General features: G+C 53.8%; 10 protein-coding genes across 10 annotated transcripts; 5 read left to right on the top strand and 5 right to left on the bottom strand.

The window, feature by feature from the left end:
- Positions 1-450: 450 nt before the first annotated feature.
- Positions 451-2,205, bottom strand: HMPREF1541_09927 (uncharacterized protein; the record flags this gene model as incomplete). The annotated part of the gene is made up of 4 exons (XM_008714599.1): positions 451-987; positions 1,076-1,451; positions 1,507-1,735; positions 1,788-2,205. 4 exons carry the CDS (start codon positions 2,203-2,205, stop codon positions 451-453), a joined length of 1,560 nt encoding a protein of 519 aa, XP_008712821.1.
- Positions 2,206-2,486: 281 nt separating this feature from the next.
- On the bottom strand, positions 2,487-4,193 carry HMPREF1541_09926 (uncharacterized protein; the record flags this gene model as incomplete). The annotated part of the gene is made up of 1 exon (XM_008714598.1): positions 2,487-4,193. One exon carries the CDS (start codon positions 4,191-4,193, stop codon positions 2,487-2,489), a length of 1,707 nt encoding a protein of 568 aa, XP_008712820.1.
- Positions 4,194-5,069: 876 nt separating this feature from the next.
- Positions 5,070-6,156, bottom strand: HMPREF1541_09925 (uncharacterized protein; the record flags this gene model as incomplete). Its single annotated transcript, XM_008714597.1, has 3 exons — positions 5,070-5,141; positions 5,186-6,064; positions 6,115-6,156. The coding sequence occupies 3 exons, from the start codon at positions 6,154-6,156 to the stop codon at positions 5,070-5,072; spliced, it is 993 nt and encodes a 330-aa protein (XP_008712819.1).
- Positions 6,157-7,423: 1,267 nt separating this feature from the next.
- HMPREF1541_09924 (uncharacterized protein) lies at positions 7,424-8,158 on the top strand (the record flags this gene model as incomplete). Its single annotated transcript, XM_008714596.1, has 1 exon — positions 7,424-8,158. One exon carries the CDS (start codon positions 7,424-7,426, stop codon positions 8,156-8,158), a length of 735 nt encoding a protein of 244 aa, XP_008712818.1.
- Positions 8,159-8,709: 551 nt separating this feature from the next.
- On the top strand, positions 8,710-11,946 carry HMPREF1541_09923 (uncharacterized protein; the record flags this gene model as incomplete). The annotated part of the gene is made up of 1 exon (XM_008714595.1): positions 8,710-11,946. The coding sequence occupies one exon, from the start codon at positions 8,710-8,712 to the stop codon at positions 11,944-11,946; it is 3,237 nt and encodes a 1,078-aa protein (XP_008712817.1).
- Positions 11,947-12,980: 1,034 nt separating this feature from the next.
- Positions 12,981-13,583, bottom strand: HMPREF1541_09922 (uncharacterized protein; the record flags this gene model as incomplete). The annotated part of the gene is made up of 1 exon (XM_008714594.1): positions 12,981-13,583. One exon carries the CDS (start codon positions 13,581-13,583, stop codon positions 12,981-12,983), a length of 603 nt encoding a protein of 200 aa, XP_008712816.1.
- Positions 13,584-14,010: 427 nt separating this feature from the next.
- HMPREF1541_09921 (uncharacterized protein) lies at positions 14,011-18,352 on the bottom strand (the record flags this gene model as incomplete). Its single annotated transcript, XM_008714593.1, has 8 exons — positions 14,011-14,490; positions 14,555-15,639; positions 15,687-16,074; positions 16,130-16,984; positions 17,040-17,275; positions 17,323-17,967; positions 18,020-18,130; positions 18,253-18,352. 8 exons carry the CDS (start codon positions 18,350-18,352, stop codon positions 14,011-14,013), a joined length of 3,900 nt encoding a protein of 1,299 aa, XP_008712815.1.
- Positions 18,353-19,258: 906 nt separating this feature from the next.
- HMPREF1541_09920 (uncharacterized protein) lies at positions 19,259-21,095 on the top strand (the record flags this gene model as incomplete). Its single annotated transcript, XM_008714592.1, has 5 exons — positions 19,259-19,450; positions 19,514-19,682; positions 19,765-19,924; positions 19,987-20,423; positions 20,479-21,095. 5 exons carry the CDS (start codon positions 19,259-19,261, stop codon positions 21,093-21,095), a joined length of 1,575 nt encoding a protein of 524 aa, XP_008712814.1.
- Positions 21,096-21,971: 876 nt separating this feature from the next.
- HMPREF1541_09919 (uncharacterized protein) lies at positions 21,972-23,813 on the top strand (the record flags this gene model as incomplete). Its single annotated transcript, XM_008714591.1, has 1 exon — positions 21,972-23,813. One exon carries the CDS (start codon positions 21,972-21,974, stop codon positions 23,811-23,813), a length of 1,842 nt encoding a protein of 613 aa, XP_008712813.1.
- Positions 23,814-24,735: 922 nt separating this feature from the next.
- HMPREF1541_09918 (uncharacterized protein) lies at positions 24,736-25,845 on the top strand (the record flags this gene model as incomplete). Its single annotated transcript, XM_008714590.1, has 1 exon — positions 24,736-25,845. One exon carries the CDS (start codon positions 24,736-24,738, stop codon positions 25,843-25,845), a length of 1,110 nt encoding a protein of 369 aa, XP_008712812.1.
- Between the last annotated feature and the right edge of the window lie 708 nt (positions 25,846-26,553).

Genomic DNA, 26,553 nt, shown 5'->3' with positions numbered 1-26,553 from the left:
CGACGAAAGTTTTTGATGGATTTGTACATGAACGGGGTGACTTGGCAGAAGATTTTCTTGTATGACTTAACGAAAAACGGGGGAGTTGTGGGTAAATTTACGTGTCCCATGCCGAAGGACGCCTATAACTTTGAGGCCAAAAAATACGGCTGTAGATTTTAGAAAGACGGGATGGTTATACATAGAAATTAGAGAGACAAAAGGGATATGGGCTGGAACGTGGGCCAGGTACATATGAAATATTTAATAGCTATGGATGTCTGTCTAGCAATTGCGAACGAGAAAGGATCATCAGATCTCTGAAATACCGTAGGCTTTTCTTTGCCATGTCGCAGGCTGACCTCTTGATCAGCCCCCAGCGCCACCACCGCCTTCATATATCGACGCTCGACTGTAAACTCGCCGTTAGCATGCACCATCAAAGCACACAGACATAAGGGGTATGTATACTCACAAATCCGAGCCATCAATCTCCGCTCTGCAAGGCCCATCCCGCCTCGCCCAAACCGCCACGGACCTAGGCGCGCACGTAAACACACCACACCCCCACCCATCAATCACAACACTCCCGCCCACACCCCCCAGCAGATCCGTCCACACCTCCCCAGCATGCCACGTCCCCACCTCCATCCTCTTCCCCCCGCCCACCTCCGCATTCGTCATCACCACCGCGACGCCCTCCCGCCTCTGCGCATCTCCCATCCTCGAGAACCCAACACAGTGCCGATCGTCCCAGCACTCGCGCATCTCGCCGTAGGCGAGCAACTTCCGCGCGAGGATCAGTTTCGGCAGTTTTCCTTGGCAGGAGGGCGCCAGGGGCGCGGGCCCGCAGATGCCGTAGAGGTCGCCGTAGAAGACGCAGGGGAAGCCAGAGTGGGCGCGCAGCAGGATGAAGGCGTAGGCGAGCGGGATGAACCAGGGGGAGATGGCGGTGACGGCGTGGTCGCGCTCGAAGCGGGATTGCGTGTCGTGGTTGATGACGAAGCTCTATGTCGACAATGGAGTGGTTAGTCGAGGTGCGTAAGGTGCCGGGTGGGGGAAGGTGCTGGAGGGTGGATGAGGGGGGAATTCGTACCACGGCTTGCTGTGGATAGTACTGTGTCAAGGTGTTGGTGAGGATGCCACGCATGTCGCCGTCGTTGGCGACGGAGAGCTTGGACATGTTTGTTGCGAGCATGACGTCGAAGAGCAGGAGTCGACCTCTCAGTTTCTCGATCATGGAGCCTAGTGATCGGAGGTCATCTCTCCAGTACTCGCCGATCATGAGAAGTGGCGGCCCGGCTAGAGTCTGGTCGAGATGGCTGATCCACGACTGCAGAAAGTCTGAAGAAAAGTGCTTGACGGCATCGAGACGGAAGCCTGAGAGGCCGAGTTCCTGCGTAATCCAGGTTCCCCAGTGCATCATGTCCTGCCGAACTTCACGCTGCGAATAGTCGAGGTCATTACCCATGCTGCACATAGCTATCAAAAAGGGACTCAGAACAAGTGGGCCTCGGGTTGACTTACAGGTAGTCAGCATTGCCATCGCTGTCGTCGACATCGAGGGCCCATCCTGGTTTCTGTGGCCCGACGAATTTGTATAGCTTCTCGTTGGTCTTCAGTCGAGCCTCCCAGTCTGTACCGCTGAAGTGGTGCCAGTGATATTTCATCTGGCTGTATCGGCCAGCCCTGGCCGCAAAATCGTAGCCTGTCCAAACCTCGACTTCTTGCGGACCACTCAACTCCTTCAATCGATCTGGGGCCCGAGAGTCAGCCCAAAGCCATCATTCATGCAAAGGCATACACACTGTCCTTATCAACCACAACAGCTTGACACTTCTCGGTATAGTCCGCGGCGGACTTATGGTTCAGCACTGCATCCCACAGCACAGCCGTGCCATGCTCGCGAGCCACATGCATGAGATCCATCAGCTCTTCTTTCGTGCCCCACTTCGTCGCGCGAGCGCCCTTCTGGTCGAATTCCCCCAAGTCGTACATGTCATAGACATCGTACCCGTTGCTGCCCTCCCAGCCAGCCTTACAACCTGGAGGAAGCCAGATGTAGTTGATACCAAGACGCTTTAATCCGGGCACAGCCTGAGCTAGCCGCCTCCAGTGTTTGCCATCCGCTGGCGAGTACCACTCAAAAGCTTCTAGCAGCACCGAATTTTCAGGGGTAAAGCCAGGTGCAGCCCCGCGGGCATAGTTGACGTGGGGTTGGCTCATGCTATCTGTGAAGACTTAAGAGGACAAAACTTTATGGGGCCGCCAGCTTCCAGAATCATTTACGATCGCACTTGCAGTTGGCACGTCAACGAAGCTAGCATGATGCCTTCGCACCAGTCGAGCAAGGCCTGATGCCGACCGAGCACTGCAGCAGATATTGCCAAGCCTCAACGCCTTACGGTGTCGCAGAAGACTCTACTACGCAGGATCCATTACTAGGTGGCTTCCTGCTCAGTGTGAAGTTGCCTTCGCGTGACACATGGCAGAATGATGTTACCTCTCTATATAGGCCGCGAATCGAGCGCCGAGAAAAGACTGTCCCAGGCTGCCAGCTCTGGGTTTAGGTCCGCCTGGATCGTGTTCTGCCAAAAGTCATCGAAATACGTGTCGAAGTCGAGTGCCTGGGACTCCGGCAAGTGCAGCGTTGCTGGGGGCAGCTGTACCTTGACAGCTCCATTCAGGCCCTCCGAGCCACTGTCATGAGTTTTCCCAACATCCCATGTAGTGACGGTCGTGGGTATCGTATTGTCGTTGAGGTATACTTGGTGCTTCTCCAAGATTTGCTGCAAGGAAGTTAGGAATTGCCCAAGCAACGGAGTTCTCTGCCTCGCATCCTCAAACATTTTCAAGCCTGCTTTGACTTGGGCCTTGATTTGGACCTCGTCTGCCGAGTTTTTGTTCAAGCACAGGTCCATGACGAGAACTCCCATGGCAAGATGCATGTAGTGTGCCGCTATGGCCATGCGTCCGGAGACAATAAAGGCATTGTGATGGTCTGCTAGGCCGTCGTAGAACTGCATGACGGTTTGCGCCGAATCGAGACAGGCTTGTCTTGAGTAGGCGTACCGCGGATCGTCGGATTGTCGTCCAAGAAAACACTGATGAAGCTTGATCCGTCTGCTAAGTGCTGCTCTTGTGATACAAAAGCGAAGCATTGTTATATTCTGGTCGATATCCTCAAGGGGCCTGCTTCGGCGGCGACTCTCGACATCGAGCCTGAAGTAGAACGGCAGGGTTGACAGATAGTCCACTAGCTTCTGATCCAGGGCCACGATATGCTCATAGGGTACCTGCTGGAGTTTTGATATTTCCAGCGGTAGGTATTCAACCATCTCGCGGCAAATATGGGCCAGTCTCACTCTCTCTAACAAGTGTGACATGCTGGTAGGTCGATCTGTTGACACAGGACTGTCATCGTCGCACAGGAGGAATGTGTCATCATTGCAGTCCTTTGGAAGTCTCACACTTATTTGTGCTGGATGAATAAAGTACATTCCCGACTGCGGGCCAGAGATGGACGCAGCCAACCTGTCATAATAATCAGTATACGGAGATCCAAAGCAAGGGGGGCAAGTATACCAGTCAGTAGCCGCTAGATACCAGAAGACACGACGCTTAATCTCGCGATCTATCCTGATGCGAGCACTGTATTGGTACTCTGACCCCGAGGTGGCGTTTGAATCGATCTTATGGAGGCCCAGATCCCGGGACAACGCCACAGCGGCTCCAACATGAAGACGGCCTCGTGATGAGAAACCTTCGTGTTGATTTACGGCGAAAGACATGATAATGTGAGCCTGAACGTCTTCAAGGCATCCAGAAGAGGTGCGGCTCGAATGGCCCAACACATCCAGTGCGCTGCTAATGAATATCCTTGACAGATTTGTAGGCTCATGATCATATCTTGCTACTTCTGAGTGAGGTGACGGTTCATAAAAGAACGAAGATAGTGCAAAGATGGCGAGCAATAGCGCCGCTTGGCCCAGAGGGACGGGCTCGTTCTGGCTAAGTTTGAGGTAGAATGACTCGGTATTCTGTCGGAGGGACGGCTTGTGCAAGATATGGCAAATGCTGTCCAGATTGACCTCGTAGTTCTGACAGAGCAGGAACGCAGCTCTGTAAGGTGGAAAGGCGACTGTGTTGACGCCGTATTGAGATCGCGACGAGCTCTGCATGTGGTTGTGGGAAGCGGAGACTCCGTCGAGCATTGTTTGTATGCTTTCTACCCTGAACTGCAAGCCGTGAGAGAAGCTGGCAAGCTTTTGAGAAGTCAGAGCTGGCCATCAGACCATGGGAAATGTAGGGTCGTACATGAGAGTTTTCTCGAGTTCCGACGGTCTCAAGTAATACCGCATCGCTATCATGATCCGAAAGCGCATCATTTACGGGCGGAGCTTGAAATGCACGGACAGATTCCGGTGTTTTGTAGACGTAGGCATCATGCGAAATGGCTGCACCAGGCTGGTCGAGGGCATCTCGCTGTGCTATGATGGTCTCCAGACGTTCGATGCGCTGTCGAAGATCTGAGCTTTCGTCACTAGGTCGAGTGCGATCCTTTTGGGTATGTGGGGGCACGAGGAAGTTGCATGTGATGTTTCGAGCAGTGCAGTTCGAACAGGGCTGGACGCGACTGCATCGTAGCTTCTTCAAGCGACAAGATTGACACGAGCTTGGCTCTTGACGGCCTCGGCCTCTCTGTGAGGGTGAATTCATGCTTGCAAGGGGCAAGAGAGAGGATGGGGAGATCGGCTTCACCGACACAAGATCCCCGCGGAGGTCCGCGGCATCAATTTGTCAGCTCCATGGAGATCCCACGACATTTGACGACCACCGCTGTGGACAAGGATATTGCCAGTGTCAGCAAGATGAGCAGGCGGGTAGCGCGCGCTCGAGGTAGCAAGCAGGAAAGGATGTCGAAGGTGTACATTGAGCAGTTCGAGTTTATGTGACGTTCTGACCAGAATCGGAAAAACCACCCACCGGAGGGCGTAACGGCGACGCACTTAGAAAACGCTTTTTTCTGATTTTCATGTGTCGAGACAGAACATACGTCGTCTCTTTACTACCAACATCTCGCCTTCACGCTACAGCACAGACGACCAGTCCTCTCCTTTAATGTAATCTGCCATCGAAGTGAGTGGAAACTTGACTCCGAGCTGCTTTGACGTCAGCACAGTCAATGGAAAGTCAGCAAACTCACCTGCTCGGCAGTAACAATGTTGGAATGGCGACCAGTATATCCAAACTCCTCAACATATCGGAAAGTATCACTGAGCTCGTCCCCCAGATCCTTTGGTACGCCCTGGAAATGCTGCTCTTCTGACACCCGCCTGTAGCTCGCTTTGACCCCCAGCACATCTCCCCAGATCTTTGCAAATTCCGGCATCGTGAGCTCTTCTCCAAAAGCCAGAAGATTTGTGCCCGCAGGCAAGTCCACCAGAGCCTTGACAAAGGGTCCCGTATCCTTGTGCGTGTATATGAAGGGAATACGCAGATCAGGGCTAAAAGTCCTCTCGATGACAAAGCTGCCGTCTGCCTGCTTCTGCGGCCTGGCTGGCGGAAAGATATACCAGTTGGTGACATAATGGCCAATATGCACCGAGCTCATACGTCCAGCTAGCTCTGGAAACCGATCGCGGATGTCCTGTTCAATACCCGCTTTGACATCGTTGTGATACACCTCCTTGTACTTTCCCTGGGTGGCTTTGGCGACCTCGGGCAGGGACGAAAACACGAATCGCTGCAGCGTCTTCAGTACTTTTGGTGACGCAGCCGCCTCTGCAAGGTTGCGTCCCTGTTCCAGCTCGCGGTCAAAGGCATACCGCCGTGGCCCGCTGCTTCCGGCGAGATCTGGTGACCCGATTGCGGCGAAGAAGTGCGCAAAGTAGTCGGTGTTGGCGAATATGACAGTTGCGTTTTCAAAAGCCGGGACCAGAGAGTCCTTGTCGTCCAGATCCGCCTCGACAATCTCAACTCCCTTGGCCGCCAGGGCTTCAGCAGGCTTTCCCGTTGGGTTCCTCGTGATGCCTCGAACTTTCCATTCCGGAAGATTCAGAAACGTATCGGCAACAGACGACCCCTACACATGTGAGCAAGAGGAGCAGTGGTGGTTTCAGAGGGGTTGCGTACCTGAATGCCCGTAACACCAACGATAACCACTGTCTTTGACATCTCGATTCGCAATGTTCAGGCTTGTTAGATGACTCAACAACAAGAGGAACGCAGCATCTTATATAGCATACCGAAAGCTTCTCCTGCCTTGAATGCCAAGAACATACTTGCAAGCAACACCGGGACCGGGACTTTCTCGATCCGAGCTAACGAATGATGATGACTGCACTGGGCATAGAGGCGGGCCCTGACCCAACCTCATTAAGCCTATCTCGCTGGAGTGCATAGGCCAAAGCAGAGTCACAGTACCATGATTCGGACGTCCGCGGAGAGCCGCAGTGGGCCCTATTGACTGCGTTCGACTGGCCTAGAAACATATTCCATGAATCCATATAGCCGGATGGTAGATGCCGAGAACAAGTGCACTCCTGACTATAGCCGGCCATCGAGACGGGTTCAATTACTCATAGCCTTCACAGTGAGCTGACACGCAGACTCGGGCATTTGATAGAAACTGCCTTTCTGCGAGTCACCTCTAATCACCTTCTGACTCCGCAAGTGGTGAGATCAGGCCGAACTGCTTCTTCCTGTGCCAGCGATGTGTTAGGTCTGCTTGCAGTCGGATGACCAAATACAGCGCTATTCAGGGTTCCCTACCTGCACACGCTAAGCCGTTGATAGAGATTGTTTCGCGAACGCTTCGCCTAACAATCAACGCCGAGGCGACGAAGTCTTGATCCATCACTCGGCAAGTAGAACGGGCATGATATTGCGAAACTTGCAGGACCTCAACGAACAGAGGAAAGGGAGCCGGAGGTTGGGGTTAGATCCGCCCCCTCGGCGCCAAGCTTTCACTGCCTGAGAGCAAAGGCTGATCAGCCGCTTCGCTCATGCGACGCTTGGAGACCACGGTCTCCCGGTCCCGTAGCATTCGGAGTACAGAGTCGTTGTACCAGACTGGAGGTGGTCATCGTACTGCCTTCTGTGAGCTAGTCCAGCTATGTTTACAGGAGGCCTGGTCTGTACGTGGGACCGGGATGCATGTTGACCACCACCCACGGACCGTGACTGAACCATTTGAGTGCTCATGCAAGTGCGATCCGTATGCAGCGACGGCTAGCAAGACTAGGAGAAGCAGCTATACGTAGAATGAGAGTTGAAGTGAAGATGAAGAAAACATGCCAAGAACAACTTATCGATAGTGACACCCTGCACCTTTTGCAATTTCGCAGGCGTCCCAACGCATCGGCCTCATCTCAACTTGCTGCTTCTCACCACCCCACGCAGGCTCCCGAGAGGCTCTCCTTGCCCTACAAATTCATCCGAGATGCCTCCAAAAGCCGGCAGCGGGTCGGCCGCGCCAGTCGCCGCCTACGCTCCGCGCGCCTCCTCCACGGCTCAGAAGTACCTCCTCGCCTACAATAGCCTATGCTTCGCGCTCTGGTCCATCGTGACATTGCGCGCACTTGGCCTACTTCCCGTTCTTCTCTCACACAACAAGCTCCATGGCCTGTACCACGCAATATTCCCGCTATTGCAGTGGACGCAAACTATTGCCCTTCTCGAGATCCTACACTCTGTCCTCGGTCTGGTGCGGGCGAGCGTTCTCACGACTGCAATGCAAGTGGCATCCCGCATACTGGTGGTCTGGGGAGTCATGTACCTGTTTCCTCAGGTCATCGTCGCACAGAACGTCTGGGGAAGAGACACGGCTGGTCCCAACGGCGCACCCTACGCCTTCGTAGGCTGCGTCTTCGCCTGGGGCATCACCGAGATCATTCGATATGGTTTCTTCGTGTGGAAAGAGGGCGTGAGCCCGCGGATCCCGGGATGGCTCACGTGGTTGAGGTACAACACGTTTTTCGTGCTGTATCCCATTGGTATCAGCAGTGAATGCTGGTTAATTTACAACTCGATCAAGCCTGCCGAGCAAAGCTACCAGGGTCTGGACTTGGTGTTCAAAGCGGTGCTGCTCATTTACGTGCCGGGAAGCTACATCCTCTACACACACATGATGAAGCAGCGGAAGAAGGTGCTCAAAGGTAAAGAGAAGGCTCGATAGAAACGTCGGTCGCTGCAGTCTAAAGATTTTAAAAGATACCAGGGACAGCAGCCCCCAGCCGACGGACATGATTGGACAGGAACGCCCTAGCTTGAGTCATAGGGGCTCAGTGTTGACTCTGAGCATGCATCGGTTTCATGACTGTAGAGCAGTATGCATAGCGAAGGAGTCATGACCGCAGATGTCGTGCCTAGGCAGATAATCAGCATCCATCAAGTAGTGAATACGAAAAAGGCAACTCGAAGATGAAATTCGGGCGAATGACGATTCAGTCAAATCGTTCGAAGGCAAATTTGCGTCATTCCCCTCGTCAGGCAAAAATGCTGCCTTATTCCTCCCACCTTCCACTTCCTAACATTCTGTACCCGTCCTGGCTCGACTTGATGCGACAAACGTCACGGTGCCATTGAGTACTCAACACCTTCCTTCGAGCCTCAAGTAACATCTGAATAAGGCCGCTTAAAATAACACTGGTCGCCCGTGGATGGACATATTTTCTTTCCAGCCCCTCCGCATCTGAAAAGGCGTCAATCCTCGTCAACCCCGGCAACATGCCGACCGTCACGCCCTCACAACTGGTCGCGCTGCAATCCACACCCTCGCACATCCGCAACATCTGTATCCTCGCCCACGTTGACCATGGCAAAACGTCGCTCACAGATTCACTCATCGCCACCAATGGCATCATCTCCCCCAAAATGGCCGGCAAAGTTCGCTATCTCGACTCCCGGCCAGACGAACAGCTCCGTGGTATAACGATGGAGTCTTCGGCGATTTCGCTCTACTTCAGCATGATGCGACGGTCCGCACCAGACGCCGAGCCGAAGCAAGAGGAATACCTCGTTAACCTGATAGACAGCCCCGGCCATATTGATTTCTCGAGTGAAGTAAGTACAGCGAGCAGGCTCTGCGATGCGGCAGTCGTACTCGTCGATGCGGTGGAAGGCGTGTGCAGCCAGACTGTGACGGTGCTACGACAGGTGTGGTTGGAGAAGCTCAAACCGCTGCTCGTCATCAATAAAATCGATCGTTTGATTACGGAGCTGAAGATGACACCCGCAGAGGCTTACAGTCACCTTGAGCGTATACTGGAAGGTGTCAATGCCGTGATCGGTGGATTCTTCCAGGGCGAGCGCATGGAGGAGGATCTGCGATGGCGAGATCGAAAAGACCAACGGAAGGCGGAGGGAGAAAAGGCTTTGGAAGCCGACATCGATGGCCAGACCGAGGCGAGCTATGAGGAGAGAGATGACGAAGATCTCTACTTCGCGCCGGAGAAGAATAACGTCATCTTTGCGAGTGCGATTGACGGATGGGCTTTGACCGTTCGACAATTCGCCGCCATCTACGAGAAGAAATTAGGCATCAAGAGATCGGTGCTGGAGAAGGTGCTTTGGGGCGAGTTCTATCTCGATCCAAAAACGAAGAAGGTGTTAGGCTCGAAACACCTGAAAGGGAGGAGCTTGAAGCCAATATTCGTTCAACTGGTGCTGGAGCCGCTCTGGACCGTCTACGAGGCCACCATCGGCATCAATGGAAGAGGTGACCCGAGTCTGTTGGAAAAAGTCACAAAATCCTTGTCCATTAATTTGCCACCACACATCATGCGATCGCGAGACACGAAAGCCGTACTGCAGGCGCTCTTTGCCCAGTGGTTACCTCTATCCACCGCTCTATTGGTGTCGGTCATCGAGTATTTGCCCAGTCCACCTGCTGCACAGGCTGCACGTTTGCCGGACATGATTGACAGCCTTGTCGGGAGCAAGAACATCGACGAGACTCTCAAAAAGTCAATGGTTGATTTCAACACCGACGAGTCAGCACCGACCGTAGCTTATGTCAGCAAGATGGTCGCCATTCCCGAAAGCGAGATGCCAAACAAAAGAAGGAAATTGGGTACTACTCTCACACCAGACGAAGCAAGAGAGTTAGCCCGCAAGAAACGAGCAGAGATCGCCAAGGCACAAGCTGAAGCTGAGGGCGTCGATGGTATAAGTAATGGTCTCAGCAATGCGGCAATTGGGGATGTCCTGGATGACGAGTCAGCGCCTGAGCAACCAGAAGATCCCGAGCACCTGATCGGATTCGCCAGACTGTATTCCGGATCTCTTGCAGTTGGACAAGAAATCTGGGTGTTGCCGCCGAAATTCAACCCTGCTTTTCCACATGCATCGCCACAACCGAGGAAAGTTCAAATTACAGCTCTCTACCTTCTGATGGGCCGGAGCCTTGAACCGCTCGAGAGAGTACCAGCAGGTGTCGTCTTCGGTGTTGAAGGCCTAGAAGGCACTATACTCAAGACCGGCACCCTGTGCTCGCAACTGGAAGGCGGTATCAACCTCTCGGGGATTTCTAATATAGCCCAGCCCATCGTACGCGTGGCGCTCGAACCAGCCAATCCACTTGACCTTAACAAGATGATCAAAGGTTTGAAGCTGCTAGAACAGTCTGACCCCTCGGCTGTCTACGAGCAGATGCCGAGTGGTGAGCATGTCATCCTCACTGCAGGAGAGTTGCACTTGGAACGCTGCTTAAAGGACCTGCGAGAACGCTTCGCTAAATGCGAGATACAGCCCGGCGAGCCAATTGTTCCGTACCGAGAAACAATCGTTAGAGCACCAGAAGAAGACATGGAGCCGCCCAAGAACAAGGATTTACCTAGAGGCACTACTCTCACGACACCCTCAGGCGATGACTCCTTCTCGATCCGCCTCCGCGTTCGTCCTATACCACCCAAAGTGACTGATTTTCTCATCAAGCACGGCGCCTCTATCCGCCGCTTTTACGCTGAGCAGCAGGCTGAAGAGGAGGACCTCCCCAGCCAGAACGGCCATGATGGAACCGACGAAAAGCAAGACCGACAGTCGTCCGACCTTGGCAGCGGTGCTCATGAGGAAGAGCAAAGCACCATTCTCAGCCTCCCCGATTTCCGGAAGCAACTCCAAGCCACGATCCTAGAAGCCTCCAAAGACGACCACGATCCCGTCTGGCGAGACAACGACCTCGTCTCCCACATCTGCGCCTTCGGCCCCCGACGCGTCGGACCCAACCTCTTCGTCGACGCCACCGGCCGCCCCACCTGCAAGCGCTTCCTCGTCGACACACACAACCGCGACGGCAGCGCCGCTGGGCCCGACGTGTCCGAAACAACACTCTACGCCTTCCAACTCGCCACATCGCAGGGCCCACTCTGCCGAGAACCCATGCAAGGCGTCGCCGTCTTCCTCGAATCCATCACCTACCCCCCGGCCTCCTCCCACGGCGAGGAGCTCGACACCGGCCGCCTCACGGGCCGCCTCATCAGCTCCGTTCGCGAAGCCATCCGCAACGCCTTCCTCGACTGGTCCCCCCGCATCCTCCTCGCCATGTACAGCCTGACCATCCAAGCCACTCCTGAGGTGCTGGGCCGCGTGTACTCGGTGCTCACGCGGCGGCGCGGCAGCATCCTCTCCGAAGAGCTGCTCGAGGGCACGCCGTACTTCACCATCAACGCCTCACTGCCCGTGGCCGAGTCGTTTGGGTTCTCGGACGAGATCCGCAAGCGCACGAGCGGCCTGGCGCAGCCGCAGCTGAGGTTCACGGGCTTTGGGCTGCCGGAGGGCGTGGATGTGGATCCCAATTGGGTGCCGAGGAGTGAGGAGGACTTGGAGGATTTGGGCGTGCATGGCGAGAGGGAGAATGTTGCCAAGAGGTATGTGGATGGGGTGCGGAGGAGGAAGGGCTTGTTGGTTAGGGGTGCGAGGGGTGGGAGGGATGCCGAGAAGCAGAAGACTATGAAGACGAACTGAGGCCGACGAGGAGGGAGATGATGGGGATGAAGTGGGCGGCTGATATAAGGGGAGTGAGTACGCTTACGTAGAAAGCAGGAAATGAAACACATAAAAGCTAAAGACGAATACCAAACACGGGCTGGAATACCAGTTTCATGATTCATCTAGAATACTGTAGGTTGTCTGTCCCCTCCGATGTAATCTTCCCAGCTACCACATATCACGGCAGATGGACCTGGATGGAGGTCTTTCGAGCCGCTAGCCGGATGCATCGACAGACACCGAGAAGTGAATCCGGGCTGCCGCACACCGGCGCAGCCGAAAGCGGGTCATTCTGCCTTCTCGTGACGAAATGGTTAGACATTGAGGTGGTCTGTCCCATGGATACTAGAGAGGCGTTGTTGGGGGGTTTTGAGATGGAGACGGAGATTGGGAAGGAGGCGGGGAAAGAGGCATAAAAGTTCGAGCACGGCGTGTGGGAAGACTACTTTCATCGGTCGGGTCCGTTCGAAGCGATGAAGACAGAAGCAATCATGATATTGAGATCGTAGAACTGCCGGAGAGACTAGTCGTTGCTGAGGATGGAGTCGTAGACAACTGACCGAAGATGCTCTGCTGATCGGACGCGACCACATGGGTATACACGTATAATGCAACCCAGATGAAGCAAGTCCAACCTGCTCTGAGCATGTAGTATGCCTCCCGAGCCCCTGTTCGCTCCATCAGAGCGCTTTGAACTTGAGCGTCGTGGCTCATAGCGTCAGGTCTGCAGTATGAAGGTACTTGTTGCTAGCAGGAGAAGATTTGAGTTGGAGTGCAGCAGCGTCGGATGCGATCGGAGTCGAGGCAGCAAAGAAAGGTGGTGATGAGGTGGTTGCATGCTCGTCGCGTCCAAACCGCTTGCGGTGAGCCTGGGGAAAGGCCCACGTCAGAGCACTGCTTGCTCAAATCCGTCGTAATTGGCCAGGCTGGGTGACCTGTGATTGCCAGACGTGGGTCTCAATGTGGCTCTCGGGTTCGGTGATCGGAAAAGTGAAGTGCGTCCGAGATCTTCAGACAGGCTTCGCAACCTTCCTTGGTTCACCTTTGCCAGTCACCACATCTTTCATTTCCTTCCAGCTAGCAGGAACCATGGCGTTGCCGGCGGCGCTGCGGGCAACAACGACGCCAAACTCATTGCCAGTGGTAGAAATGTAATAGCTGCGTTCATCGCCCAAGCTGATGACGGTCGCCCGAACAATGTCACCCACACGAAACATGTCATTCATAACAATTTTGTCTTTCTCAAAAGCCCTGACATCTTCACGCCGCAGGATGGCTTGGTGTTGAAGATCGTCATTCGTCATGGTAGTGTAAGCCATCAGTGAGGATGCGGAGGAGCCCGGGGCGACAGGCAGAATGGACACGACCAGCTGCCGGGGCTGAACACGGATGACTCGAGCAAGGACTATCGCATTGACCGCAGGTAAAGGTGTCTGACTTGCCGATCTGGGGATGGATATAGTAGACTTGCCCTTTTTCTGAGGAGCAGGGGTTGTGACGATGGGTCCGGCAATAGAGGCCAGAATGTTGTTGTCGTAGACATGTGTGCCGGGACCTGCAACGTGAGATGAGGTGGGAGCAAGCACCTGACCAGGCACAGTGACGGTCGCCATCGGCTCAGTTCTACGACCTGGAGAGATGGCTGGAGCGAGAGTTAGAAAGACCACCACAGCGGGATCTTCAAGTGTCAGGTCTGCGCAAAGGTGCTGGCATGAGGCGGAGGGAGACCTCACTCACAGCTAGTCAAGGTGCGGACAAAGTAGGTAGAAAATTATTCATGAAGACTCGGATGGAGCAATACGGCACGGCAGGATCGCCAATTACGCAATATATATGCTTGGCATCGAGCTAGGCCTTCCTTTTGCTGCTCCTGTCGTCCGGACCACATTATGAAGATTACACATAACACCTTGACACAGTTGTTGAAGCACTAGTCTGAGCTCATGCCGAGTTATCGATCGCGAAAAGAACGACTGATTATGCAATGATGCGATGCTGGTATTCTCTCCCTTTCTCTCTGCAGTATCTATCTCATTGGACCTATGATCCAGCCGCTTGCGTTGAGAGGAAGTTGTGGTAGCTTCCCGCAGCTCGTGGTATCAAGTTCTGTACAGTTTCAGCGATCTTGCCGAGCGTGGTAGAGCTCGATTCATCAACAGCCTCGGGCGCACCCCAGCCTCCACCACTCGGGGTGTGCACCACGCAGCGATCGCCCGCAGCCATCTCTACGAGACCTCGAGGTCCCAATTGTATCCACTTGAAGGTTCCGTCCTCCTGGCGCTGGGCCCAAAAGTTCACGCCATTGGCCCCTTCTTCGCCACCATGCATGCCGTATGGTCTTAAGACCCGTCGTTCGGATATGATGGAGAAGGTCAGTGGGACGCGACACTCCCAGTCACGTACGATACCGTCTCCACCGTTGAAGCGTCCTTTCCCTCCACTGCCGCGCCGAATGGAGAACTCGCGGATGATGATGGGTAGTCGTCGTTCGAGCAGCTCTACATCTGTGATTCTTGTGTTCTGCTTCGCGTCAGTCTCCGTGGAAACATCACTGAACTGCATGAAAGGAATGGACCCTACTAACCGTCATATGAATGTGCACTCCGGAGGCGCCATGCCAAGTAGGGCCAGCACCCTCTCCGCCGCAAATGGTTTCGCCGTACTTATACCCATAGCCCAGCCGCGGCGTGCCATCAGGATCGTATCCCGCCTGGTCGAAAAATGCGAAGCAGTTCATGTCGCCCTGGGATCCTGAACAGGCATCGAATGCCTTCAGGAGCAGGTCGGCTAGACGCTGGGATGTATGAGTGTTTCCACAGCACACAGCAGGCCCTGCCGACGGATTCAGGAAACAGCCCTTGGGGATGATGACTTTGGCTGGGGCGAGGCAACCCTGGTTGAGCGGGATGTCTGCACCGATCAAGAGCCGCAACACATAGATGATGACGGAATACGTGATCGCTGGTGGGGCGTTGAAGTTGGAGAACATCTCATTGGTCGTTCCGGTAAAGTCGAAGGTTGCAGAGCCATCGTCTTCTATCGAAATACCGACTTTTAGTCGTGCTCCATTGTCCATGCCTTCCGTTGCACGGAGGACGACGGGTCCGCGCTCTGCACGAGTCCTCTTGAGGAAAGCTCGAACCGCCATCTCGGCATTATCTTGAATTTTCGCCATGTAGAAGTGTACCGTACTCGTTCCGTATTCTGCCATGAGAGCAGTGATGAGTTGGCTGCCTTTGGTGTTGGCAGCTATCTGAGCGCGAAGATCAGAGAGGTTCTCATTGACCTTGCGCGACGGCGTTACGCGCGGATATTTGCCTGGCTCGGTGAGAATCTGACGAATACCAGTCTCGTCAAAGTGGCCATCCCGGACCAAGAAGAAGGACTTCATCATTGCCCCTTCTTGCCATAGGTATGTCGAGTTAGGTGGCATGGAAGTTCCATCGAGCCCACCGATATCGGTATGATGGCCTCGACTGGCTGTGTAGAAGCAAATCGTTTTGCCGTCTGTTTCAAAGACCGGAGTTATCACTGTGATGTCGGGAAGATGGGTGCCGCCGGCTTCTGGGTGATTAGACACAAGTACATCACCAGGCCGGAGATTGTCTTTGTGCAGTGCGTGCTGATATTTGACTGCATAGCTCATACTACCCAGGTGTACCGGTACATCTGTCAATGTCAGCCGAAGTCAGCTTAGCTAGAGTGAAGGGTCATACGTGGTGCATTCGCCACAAGGTCTCCATCAGGTCCAAAAATGGCACACGAGAAGTCGAGCCGCTCCTTGATATTAAGAGAGATACTCGTCTTCCGAAGGGTGAGTCCCATCTGCTCAGCTATGCTCATGAATCGATGTGAAAAGACAGAGAGCTTAACGGGATCAACGATCCTGGTTGTGACATCGGCTGTGTCAATACCAGAGGACTCCTCTGGCATGTCGATGACAATGTGTGAGGACAAGAATTTGGCGGCCGCACCAGGAACAACGAGTATAGTCTGCGTGTCATCGATGATAATGGCTGGGCCGGGGACTCTGCTGCCTGCAGGGACGTTTCCGACCTTGAAGACTCTAGTGATCTCAGACGCACCCGAGAAGAATACGGGAACCTGTAACGATATTAGCATGCATCACTGGCAGGCATGTGGCTATTTGCTGTCGTACCGTTTGTTCACTTGCGACCTTGACCTCAGTAAATGCGGTATTTGCCATTTCGCCGGCGAACTCTTCCGCGTCTACAGCGGTATTCCTGGTCTTTCCGACTCCACGGACACGAACGTCGTCCACCAATACCTTATGTTCGCTGGGGAACAAGAAAGCAAGCTCGCGAAGATGAGTCGCTTCAAGCAGCTGCCGCCAATTGAGATCTTCTGGTTCTTGGATCATGAAATTCGTGCTCGTGCCGTGGTATCTCAAATTTAGGAACGGCTCATACTCGATAGACGTTTCTGGTATACCTTGTTTCATGAGCGCATCCCTTGCCTTGGATTTCAGTACGCTCATTCTCTCCTGTAGGTGTGGCATGATATCATCGTTCAGTGTCTCACTGCACGGTTCTTGTTCCTCCTGGACGACCTCGGCCAGGGACATGCCATATGCTGAGAGAATGCTGGAGTACTTGTGGATGATGACTCTCCGAATGCCGAGTTTAGCAGCAATATCGCAGGCATGTTGACCACCGGCGCCACCGAAGACCGCAAGATGGTGTTGCCCTGTTTCGAAGCCGCGGGCCTCCGTAATCGCACGTATGGGCCTGCACATCGACTCGTTTGCGACGTCTAGAAAGCCATGGGCTATTTCCTGGGAAGTCATCGAACGACCTGTTTCAGCATTGATTGTTTTGGTCAGTTCTTCGAACTTCGTAGCGACTATGTCCGTGTCCAGAGGTAGATTTTCATCCGGACCAAATATTGATGGGAAGAACTCGGGAAGCAAACGACCGAGAAACAGGTTTGCGTCTGTCACAGTCAGAGGCCCTCCCTTGCGATATGCTGCTGGTCCGGGGTGAGCGCCTGCACTCTATTCCTTTTAATTAGCACCACAAACTCAGGGATATAAAGGCTTCAGAACCTACCTCGGGGCCGACCTTGAAGAGGCCGTTGGACCAAAACAACATGCTGCCACCGCCAGCGGCAACAGTGTTGATGTCCAATTGCGGACTTTGAATGGAGATTCCAGCTGTGGTCGTTTCGAAGACGTGCTCGAAACTCCCACCATAACGACTGACATCGGTGGAAGTGCCACCCATATCAAAGCCTACGAGGGGCGTCGTTCCGTCATATGCTGTTTTTGCATATCCGACCACACCACCTGTGCTATCGTTAGCATATTGCAAAAAAATCGTTACGGTGTCTAACCAGCAGGTCCGCTTAGGATGCCACCCAAGCCGCTGAAGCTTTCGTGGCTGGTCAATCCACCGTCGCTTTGCATGAAGTCGCAATTGATACCCTCGAGGTTGCTGCCTTCAAATCGGTTCGAGAAAGTAGACACGTACTCTCGAATCTTGGGAGTCAGGTACGCATCTGCGGTGGCGGAACTACCGCGAGGTATCATCTTGATCATACCCCGACCAACGATGGAAGATATTGAAATATGCTTAAAGCCCATCTCTGTGGCAATTTCAGCAACGCGAAGCTCATGGTCCGGATACAGGTACGAATGCGTAAAACAGATGGCAAGACTCTCGATGCCGTCGGCCTGCAACGCGATCAATTTCGAACGGACCTGCTCCTCATCTAAGGACTTGAGAATTCTCATGAGGTCGCCTGTTACTGCTTTCACCAAGCGTCCAGGCGTCGTTTCAAGCCCAAACCTGGGATCCTCCGGGAAATTCTCGAACGCAACTCGTTCGGAGATCTCACACACGCTGTCGTACAACAGCTCGGGCTTCTTGATACCCAGAGCGAAGAGCTCGGGGCGAGACTGATATCCGATGTCGAGAACGTCACGAAATCCTTCCGTGACTAGAAATGCGTGCCGCATTCCTTTTCGTTCCAGTAGAGCTAGCAAGGCCTATTAGCTACTTCACTTACCTCAAGTATACGGCAGACTGACCATTTGTCGCAACAGTTGTTCCCATTCGAATGGATCGGATGAGAGATTTGGGGAGTAGTCTTGAACGGGGAATATCTTGCCCTGAGACTTGTTCTAAAACTCGCCGAATCCCTGATAGCCTGATTAGATGCCGATATTTGCGATGCTCAGAGTGGTTGCCTTGCCTTCCGCAGGTGCATCGTCATATGCATCTGGATTGACAGATAGCAACTTCATTACCACGTCTGCATGACCTGGTACTTTAGCCCAGATATCGGTAAAAGTGCCACCGCGATCAATTGCCAGATCAATACTCTGGGGTTCCAGGAACTCTGATTCTGTTTTGGCGATCATCGTGGGCCGTTTGGCGTACAGCCACGTCCTAGCTCTAGTGGACGTCTGATACTGTCACTGCAGTGTGAATGATGTCTGCACCGTGCGTCAATTTATAAGATACGAACAGTAGTAGCTCAGCACCGTCCTCTCGTGCGGAGTATCTTCCAAGACTTGAGGGCACGGTATCTACTACATGCAGCCTTGTGTATGAGGATCTGCTTCGCCTTTCCCCGAAACGCGTCGCACGAAGCCGACGGCGGGCCTCCGGTGGATCCCCCGCTACCAACTTCGCTCCCTACCCTTGAACTCCAATACCCACCTTTCCCCGGAGTAAAGCGATGGGGAAGATAACGAGTAGACTAGAAAAACGCTTGGAAACGCACGGGTGCTCGCCTTTTTCTCGCTTTTGTCCTGGACACGGTAGTTGATGCATGAGCATCCTTAGCACGAGAAAGTCATATCCGACATAACTGTTATCATATCGGACTTGTCCCGAATACCCATACACTTCTCCAACCGAGCTTGGGGGTGGAGTAGAAAGATACCACTACACCAGCCCTCAGTCGCTAATGCCACACTAGTCCAATTCCAATTCATCGGCTTCGTCCTAGATTCCGATTCTCGACTCATCTTATCACTCTCTGGCGTTTGTGTAGCGCTGCTCTGATCGGCTTAGTCCGATGGTGAAGCAGAGAAGAAGGCAAAGAGTATATCGTCCCCACATGTCTACTGCCATGTTATCAGCTTGTGGCGTCTGATGCGATACTCGGGCCTTCAAGTTGTTCGTTGGTCGTGAAGGCTACGACAAAGTACATAAAGCGACCAGGCAGAGCAGCCACTACCCGACCGTGCACTTCCCTGCCCTCAACACAGGCGTCTCTCCAAGACTTCAAGCCTCACCGTATGCAGTTCAACGGGAACAATATGGCTTCGATGCAGCCGGCTGATAAACATGGCCTCACGCCAGTCGAGACCGTTGTCGCCGATTCCAATGATGGTGACAAGATGGGCAGAGTCACCCAGGTTGGAGCCATGCGAGTTTTAGGTCTGGATGTTGAAGATGAAGACTACTATGTCAACTACCCGCCCGACCACAGATCAAAGCTTGTGCACAAGGTATGCATATCTACTGTGCTAGCCTTTAACCTGCCCACAAGGACGCTCTGACACACTCCTCAGATCGACGTTCGACTGACCCCTGTGCTCGCAATCCTTTACCTTATTTCCCACCTTGACCGAGGCAATATCGGCAACGCCAACATCGAAGGATTGTCTGTCGATCTGGGCCTCACTGGCGTTCAATACAATGTTGCCCTCTCTATCTTGTTTGTGACCTACATCATCTTTGGTAAGTGCCAGTCCACAAGCAGGAAGCCCTGAGCTCTATCGGTGGCGGCTGCTCGATATAGTATTGACATGTACGGTCGCAGAAATTCCCAGCAACATGCTGCTGAAGATATACTTCGACAAAAAGCCCTCTTACTATATGGGTTTGTTGGTAACATGCTGGGGCATTGTTATGACAATGACCGGCGTGGTCCAGAATTATGCCGGCCTAGTTGTATGTCGACTACTTCTGGGTTTGTTTGAGTAAGCAACAGCCTCCATCCCTTTACCCATTCCTTACCATTTGCTAAGACGAGACACTATAGAGCTGGCTTCTTCCCAGGCGCAATTTATCTTTGTACGCAATGGTACATGCCTGGAGAGCTGGCACTTCGCATATCATATTTGTACCTGACCAGTGCCCTCTCCAGTGCGTTCTCAGGTCTGCTTGCGGCCGCGATCGCCGAAATGGATGGCGCAGGCGGATACGAAGGCTGGCGCTGGATCTTCATTCTAGAAGGTATCGCTACAGTACTGCTTGGAGTGCTCACCTTCAAGCTTTTGATCGATACTCCAGATCAGTCTAAGTGGCTTTCGCCCGAGGAAAAGAGGTACCTCAACATCCAAGCATTTGTCAAAGAAGGAGGCGATTTCGGCAGGAAGACAAAGGAAAGCAACCGATTGGCTTTGCGCCAGACATTCATGGATTGGAAACTCTACGTTATGTCGCTGCTGCTGTTCGTGAATATTGCAGCAGGATATGGTGAGCCAATTTCTATATCGCACATTTTCCGAGCTGACCTTGACGTTCCCTCTAGGTGTGAAATTGACCATGCCGGCCATCATCAAAGGCATGGGCTTCGAGAACCGCAACGCCCAGCTAATGACTGCACCACCTTACATTGCCGGCGCCATCTCAACCGTGGTGTCGTCAAAGCTATCTGATCGATACTATCGACGGATGCCATTTATCGTCATTCCATGGATAATCTTCATCATTGGATACGCGGTCATTATGAGCTTCGGGGCACACACGGCCGACAACGTTGGGCCGTCGTACTTTGCTGTGTTCCTGGTCTGCATCGGTCTTTTCCCTGTCAATCCGGCCATAACTTCCTGGACGGCCAATAACATCGCACCCGCGAGCAAGCGGGCCATTGGTCTTGCCTTCTACGTCTCGGTCGGTAACATTGGCGGCGTTTTGGCTGGCTTTATGTTTCTGCAGCATGAAGCTCCGGCATATCCTACTGGGTACGGAATCTCGATCGGCGTGCTAGGGCTAGGCGTTATCGTCGCGCTCTTGCTGGAGTTTGCGTACATCCGCATCAATAAGCAGAGAGCGCAGATGTCGGCGGAGGAGGTCAAGGCTCGCTATACGGAGGAAGAGCTTGCAAGCATGGGCGATAATTCCCCTCTCTTCAAGTACATCCTGTGAGCAGGAGTGGCAATGGGACAGTCTGGTCTTTGCTGCTACTCGACTTGATTCATGCTTCCATGAACGCAGGCTTGTCTTGTTGAACATATAGTACTGGGACCGTTGTGGATAAACTTCGTCCGAAAGGACGAAAGCCAGGTATATGCACAAATCTAAACACTAGTACACGCTAGGTACGACTTTAGACGGCATCAGCCCTGCTCTAGATCAGTATGAAGCCTTCCTTGCACTGTCCATACATCGCCAGCGGTGCGGAGGCACCTGTTTAGCAAGCTAGATATCTTGTCCTACTCCAGAGGGAGCTGCAGTTTGCAACTTTTCTGTATCTGAATAAGGAGATATCCAAAAGTATTTGAAACTACACAGGCAGGTGCCCCTTTACCTAATCTGTAATGCTTGCAAGGGTCTCGAACCGTATTGGCTGCACTCGCCACCCGCCCCTGTAGCATGTCGTCTTTATCTAGACACCGGCCCGGGTTCACATATCGTTAAATGTGGGGTTGGTCAACCGAGGTGTTCAAGGCCAAGGCCAACCTTATCGGACTCACGCCGTTGATAACGGTTGACCATCCTCAATTCTCGGTGTTCGCTTTAGAATGCTTCCCACGGAAGCAGTGATCCTTCGAGCGTTGTGGGAAGTAGACCGTGGCAATGAGTCTCAATCGACAAGCAGCACGGCTGAGCAGAAATGCTACCGCATGCCAGAGATGCCGTAAGAGGAAGCAGAAGGTGAGGAGTCCCCGCACTATCAACCACTCCCCCATCATATGTCAGATCCATTAGAGCTGATAGGGACATCTTAAGTGCGACTTACGGCTCCCACAATGTTCAAATTGTGAGGCTGCTCAAGTGTCCTGCCTGAGTTACCACACGGGAATGCACCGAGAGATCCCACGTGACTACTATCAGAAGTTGGAGACCGAGATAGAGCGCTTGAAGGAAGAAGTTGCCTCACTACGTTCGCCACCCGACACTACTCTCGCTTCCGAGACGAATGACTCGGGGCAGACGCCGTCTTCTTATGGAAGTACCGCGCCACCCACTGCCCAAACCTCGTTGGATCAACAAGAGTTAATCAAATCCTTTGCATTGGTGGTGCTTGAACCATCCGAAGAGCCACGATGTTTGGGCACATCTAGTGGCGTAACTTTGGCCAAGATGGTGCTCGGCTCGCTCAACTGCAGTCCACCAGAGGCCTTGAACCCTCGTCGAGATCAGGCCTCCACGGCCCAGAAAACTTGTCCGCTACCGCCCATAGAGTCTGCTGAGTATTTGATTGATGTTTACTTCCAGTGCCGCACACCACATTTCCCGATCCTAGATCGCAAAGACGTTATCGACTTGGTCAACCATGCCTATTCTGTAGCCGAGAAACCAAAAGCAACACTGTCAAAGATTGAGAAGAAGGATCTGTTCAGAGCATTCATGGTCATGGCGATTAGCTTGTGCAGCATCCACACGACGAGCGGCGGGCGACCGGAATATGAAGGTTTCTTTTACTCGGCCTTGCAGTACCTGGATTCGAATCTGAGTTTCCAAAGGACTGACGTCGAGACCTTACGTATTATTCTCCTGCTCTCTCAATTCGTATCCCTTGCGCCGTCCAAGGGAAATCTATGGCTCTTGACCGGGCTTGCTCTACGGGTCAGTCTTGATTTGGGTTTGCATTGGGAAACACCGGAAGCCTTGAAACTTGAGCAAACCCGACTCGATGCGCGGCGGCGGTTGTTCTGGGCAACTTATTACTTCGAGAGACTGCTCGTAGTCACTCTAGGCCGGCCCTTTGGAGTAGAGGAACAGAGCGTGAACGTTGGGTTTCCGGGCGCTTCAGACCCTGCTAGCGACAGGCATACCCAGACCGCTACAAATCACCTGGTTCAGCTGGCCAGGTTCGACTCTGAGATTAAACATGTCCTCTACCGCCGAGAACACGCTCCATCTCTAGCATACCCGCAGCCCGATCCTCCCACCTGGATGGAGGACATCGAACTCCGCCTGAACGCATGGTATTCATCCATTAGCTCGCTAGAAAAGACGTGTCCCGACAGCGTCTACTCGTCGCAGCACTGGTGGGATGCAACCTACAACTACACACTATTGCTACTCCACAGACCAGCGCCGCGAAACCCAGTGCCCAGTCCCAGATCTCTGGCTGTATGTTTTGAGGCATCGACATGTGTAATCACGTGCGTTCGAACGCTTCTACGAGAGAACAAGCTGGGCATGCTCTGGGTCTGGACACATCGATTGTTCGTTGCCGGGCTGCTCTTCACTTATGCCGTCCGAAACTCTCCTGAGCTACGCAGGTCGAAAGCACCAGCGCAGATCATCAACATGGCGCAAAGCTGCGCCAGCACCATGGCTGTCCTGGCGGAGCGTTTCTCGGGTGCGGCTGGGTGCCGCAATGCACTGGAGACATTGGTCTCAAGTACTGTAATGGCTCTGATGGACCCCCACGGCGACAGCTTCCCCAGCGCCGGCGACACCACCTACCCAGTGCATCAACAAGACGCGCCGCAGGCTTCGTATGCACCGTCCGACTTCGGAGGAGACCTGTTCCAGAATATGCATTCGATGTTGGCGGAGGACATGTTTGGCATTTATCAGGGTGCTGACCCTTCAACCGCGTGGCCGGACGCAGCAGACAATTTTGGGTTCAACATGGGCCAAGATCAGTGGTCATTGACGGGCTGGGCTGGGATGGAGATGGATGAATAGCGATCAACTGGATCCAAGTTGTGAATTTCTCGAGTCAACTATGTCTGCCTGAGTGCCGACGCAGCAACTCCATACCTGCACAAGACTTTTGGTGCAGGGTGTTTTTGGGCCATATACGCACTGCTCCCCTACGTGTTCTAACTTCAAGAGTCGTGAGGAGTTGACGCGTTACATTATCAAGTTTGGGCTTGCCCAAGTCCATGATTAAAACTTGGGCGTGTGGGCATCAAATACATACGAAAGGACACGGCGAGCGCGGCTCGTAATTAATTATGTGGGCGGGGGGCCGCAGCCCCCCTATCTCCGTCCGTGGCTCGGGCGAAAATAGGCTTTGTCGCTACCCGCGATACTCGCCGGCACGGAAGCGCTGCTTTCCACGATCCGGTGGCCGGCTCCCCGTGCTAAAGTAATCCGACTGGATGTCTAGACAAACACTAGACGATTCCTCGGTCAGCAGTCGCATTCAGATGCCATTCAATCGAGAAACCAGATTCGGTCAGGGGTTAGGCTATTCAAAGTCTGATACAGGATGTTACGGCGAGAAGAGCATATACTGTGTGTGGGTTTACATGGGAACAGCATCGTCATTACGGAAACTTACCACTTAACACACCTTTTCTACACAGATCCAACGTAACTAGGTAGAAAATGACGCCCTGACGCGATTCGCTCACCACCAGTTCAATTGCTTTTCCACATCTATTGGAAGCTCCTGTCAACAACTAGGTGCCTAGTAGCCTCAGCGGAACTAAAATTGTCTTTACGGGCCCGAGCAGATTTATAACCGCCACGTCGTCGATATGCTGGATACGTCGCGACAGATCCTCTCCGTATAAATCACAGCTAGAACTGAACAAACCGACCTCCCTCCCACGAAAAACCCGCGATACCAAGCATAACCCAAGCACAAGCAACGGCAGCAATGTTCTGGCCTCTAACTATCTTCCCGCGATGGAGCGGGCACCCCCTCCCCTCCTCCCAACGCTTTGACGGCCTTACCATCCTCGTCGCCGGCTCTTCTAGTACCATGGGCCTTGAAGCTGCTAAGAAGCTCGCCGCCGCCGGAGCTTCCACTCTGGTGGTCACCGCCCGGACCGAAGCTCGCGCCCAAAGCATCAAGACCGCCATCGAAGCTCACCTGAACTCATTATCCGTCGCCCCACCGCCCACCATTATCCCCCTCACCGTCGAAATGACCTCTCCAACCTCCATCCACGCCTTCATCCACTCCCTCTCCTCCCACGTGCAGCACCTGGACCACGCAATCCTCAACGCCGGCACCAACGAATCCACCCACAGCCTCTGCGCCACGGGGTACGAAACCAGCATCCAAGTCAACGCCATCTCCACCACCCTGCTGGGCCTCTCCCTCCTCCCGCTCCTCCTCGCCTCCCCGAACACCACCAATCCCACCATCTCCCTACGCCCGCACCTCGTCTTCGTATCCTCCGGCACCGCCTGGCTCGTCAAACCCGCCACCCTCCCCACCGCCCCCTCCTCCACCACGCCCATGGCCGACCTCTCCACCCCCGCCAACTGGCCCCCCGGAACCTTCGGCGGCCAAGCCCTGTACTCGCGCTCCAAGCTCTGCCTCGAGTACGCGATGCGCCACCTCGCCTTCCTGCCCGTCCTGCGCTCCGACCCAGCCGCAAGCGACAGCCCGCCCCGCGTCCTGGTCACGAGCTGCTGTCCCGGCCCCGTCGCCACGAACCTGGCCCGCAGCTACACGGCCAACTCGTGGGTCGCGACGTTGGGCGTGGCGCTCATCAGCCAGCTCGTGAGGGCGCCGGAGGTGGGCGCCAACATCCACGTGAGCGCGCTGGGGAGGGGCGAGGAGGCGAGGGGGGAGATGTGGAAGGATGATGTGGTGGTGAGTGGGGAAAAGGTGAGGAATGTGAAGGAGGGGGTGGGGAGGGAGTTGGGCGAGAGGGTGTGGCGGGAGATGAAGGTTGTGGTGAAGGAGCAGGATCAGGAGCAGGGTGGGGAGGGGTTGGTGGAGAGGATGCTGGTGGAGGGGGAAGAACGAGGGTGAGTGAGGATTCTGGGGCTGGGGAAAAAGGGACGTGAAAAGGGGGCTTGAGGAAGTCGGAAATGGATCGTTAGGTCTAGATCTGGTAGATGGAGAAGATGGGCATGACACCGGCTGAACGTTAATAGTATAGGAAAATAGGGCTCTCGTTGTTGGCGAGACGGCGAACAGAAATCGCGCTCACATTGCGCCCTGCCCTGTCTACAAACCTGCGAAGGGATACAGGAGAGAAACCTTCCTTCAGTTTACTCAAGAAATGTAGGCTGGACGGACAGGATAGTACAGGCCAGAACGGATGAAGTCCATATCTACATGTTTGGTAAACCAAGGATGAATATGACGGTCGGCTTACCGACCGGTAATCAGGTCTTTCAGCCCAGACATTTGAGTCGGTCTCCGCCATGTGCAAGAAGATGTTGCGAGAAGCAAGTACAAGTACAACTTTGCTGTGCGAAGCAGAGGCTACAAGATTACAAAGGTGAAAGACGTGGTTAGGTAGACATATCTGTGGTGTGTACCATGTTGCGAAGTGCAGCATACGAATAGAGTGGTGTTGCAGGTAGCCAGCACCGCACGGAGAACAGGCCGATTTTATTTGCTGTCGCCTCTATCCGCAGAAGCAAAACCAGCTTGCTGATTATGCCGAGAATGTTTGAATGCAATTGTCCACAGAGCCGCACACGTTGAGGTGGCAAAGTATCACAAGCTGGT

This window comes from Cyphellophora europaea (assembly GCF_000365145.1).
Source record: "Cyphellophora europaea CBS 101466 unplaced genomic scaffold supercont1.11, whole genome shotgun sequence".
Taxonomy (NCBI): Eukaryota; Fungi; Ascomycota; class Eurotiomycetes; order Chaetothyriales; family Cyphellophoraceae; genus Cyphellophora; species Cyphellophora europaea.
Note: the sequence above shows the minus strand (reverse complement) of the source record. Positions and strands in the feature narration are given on the sequence as shown.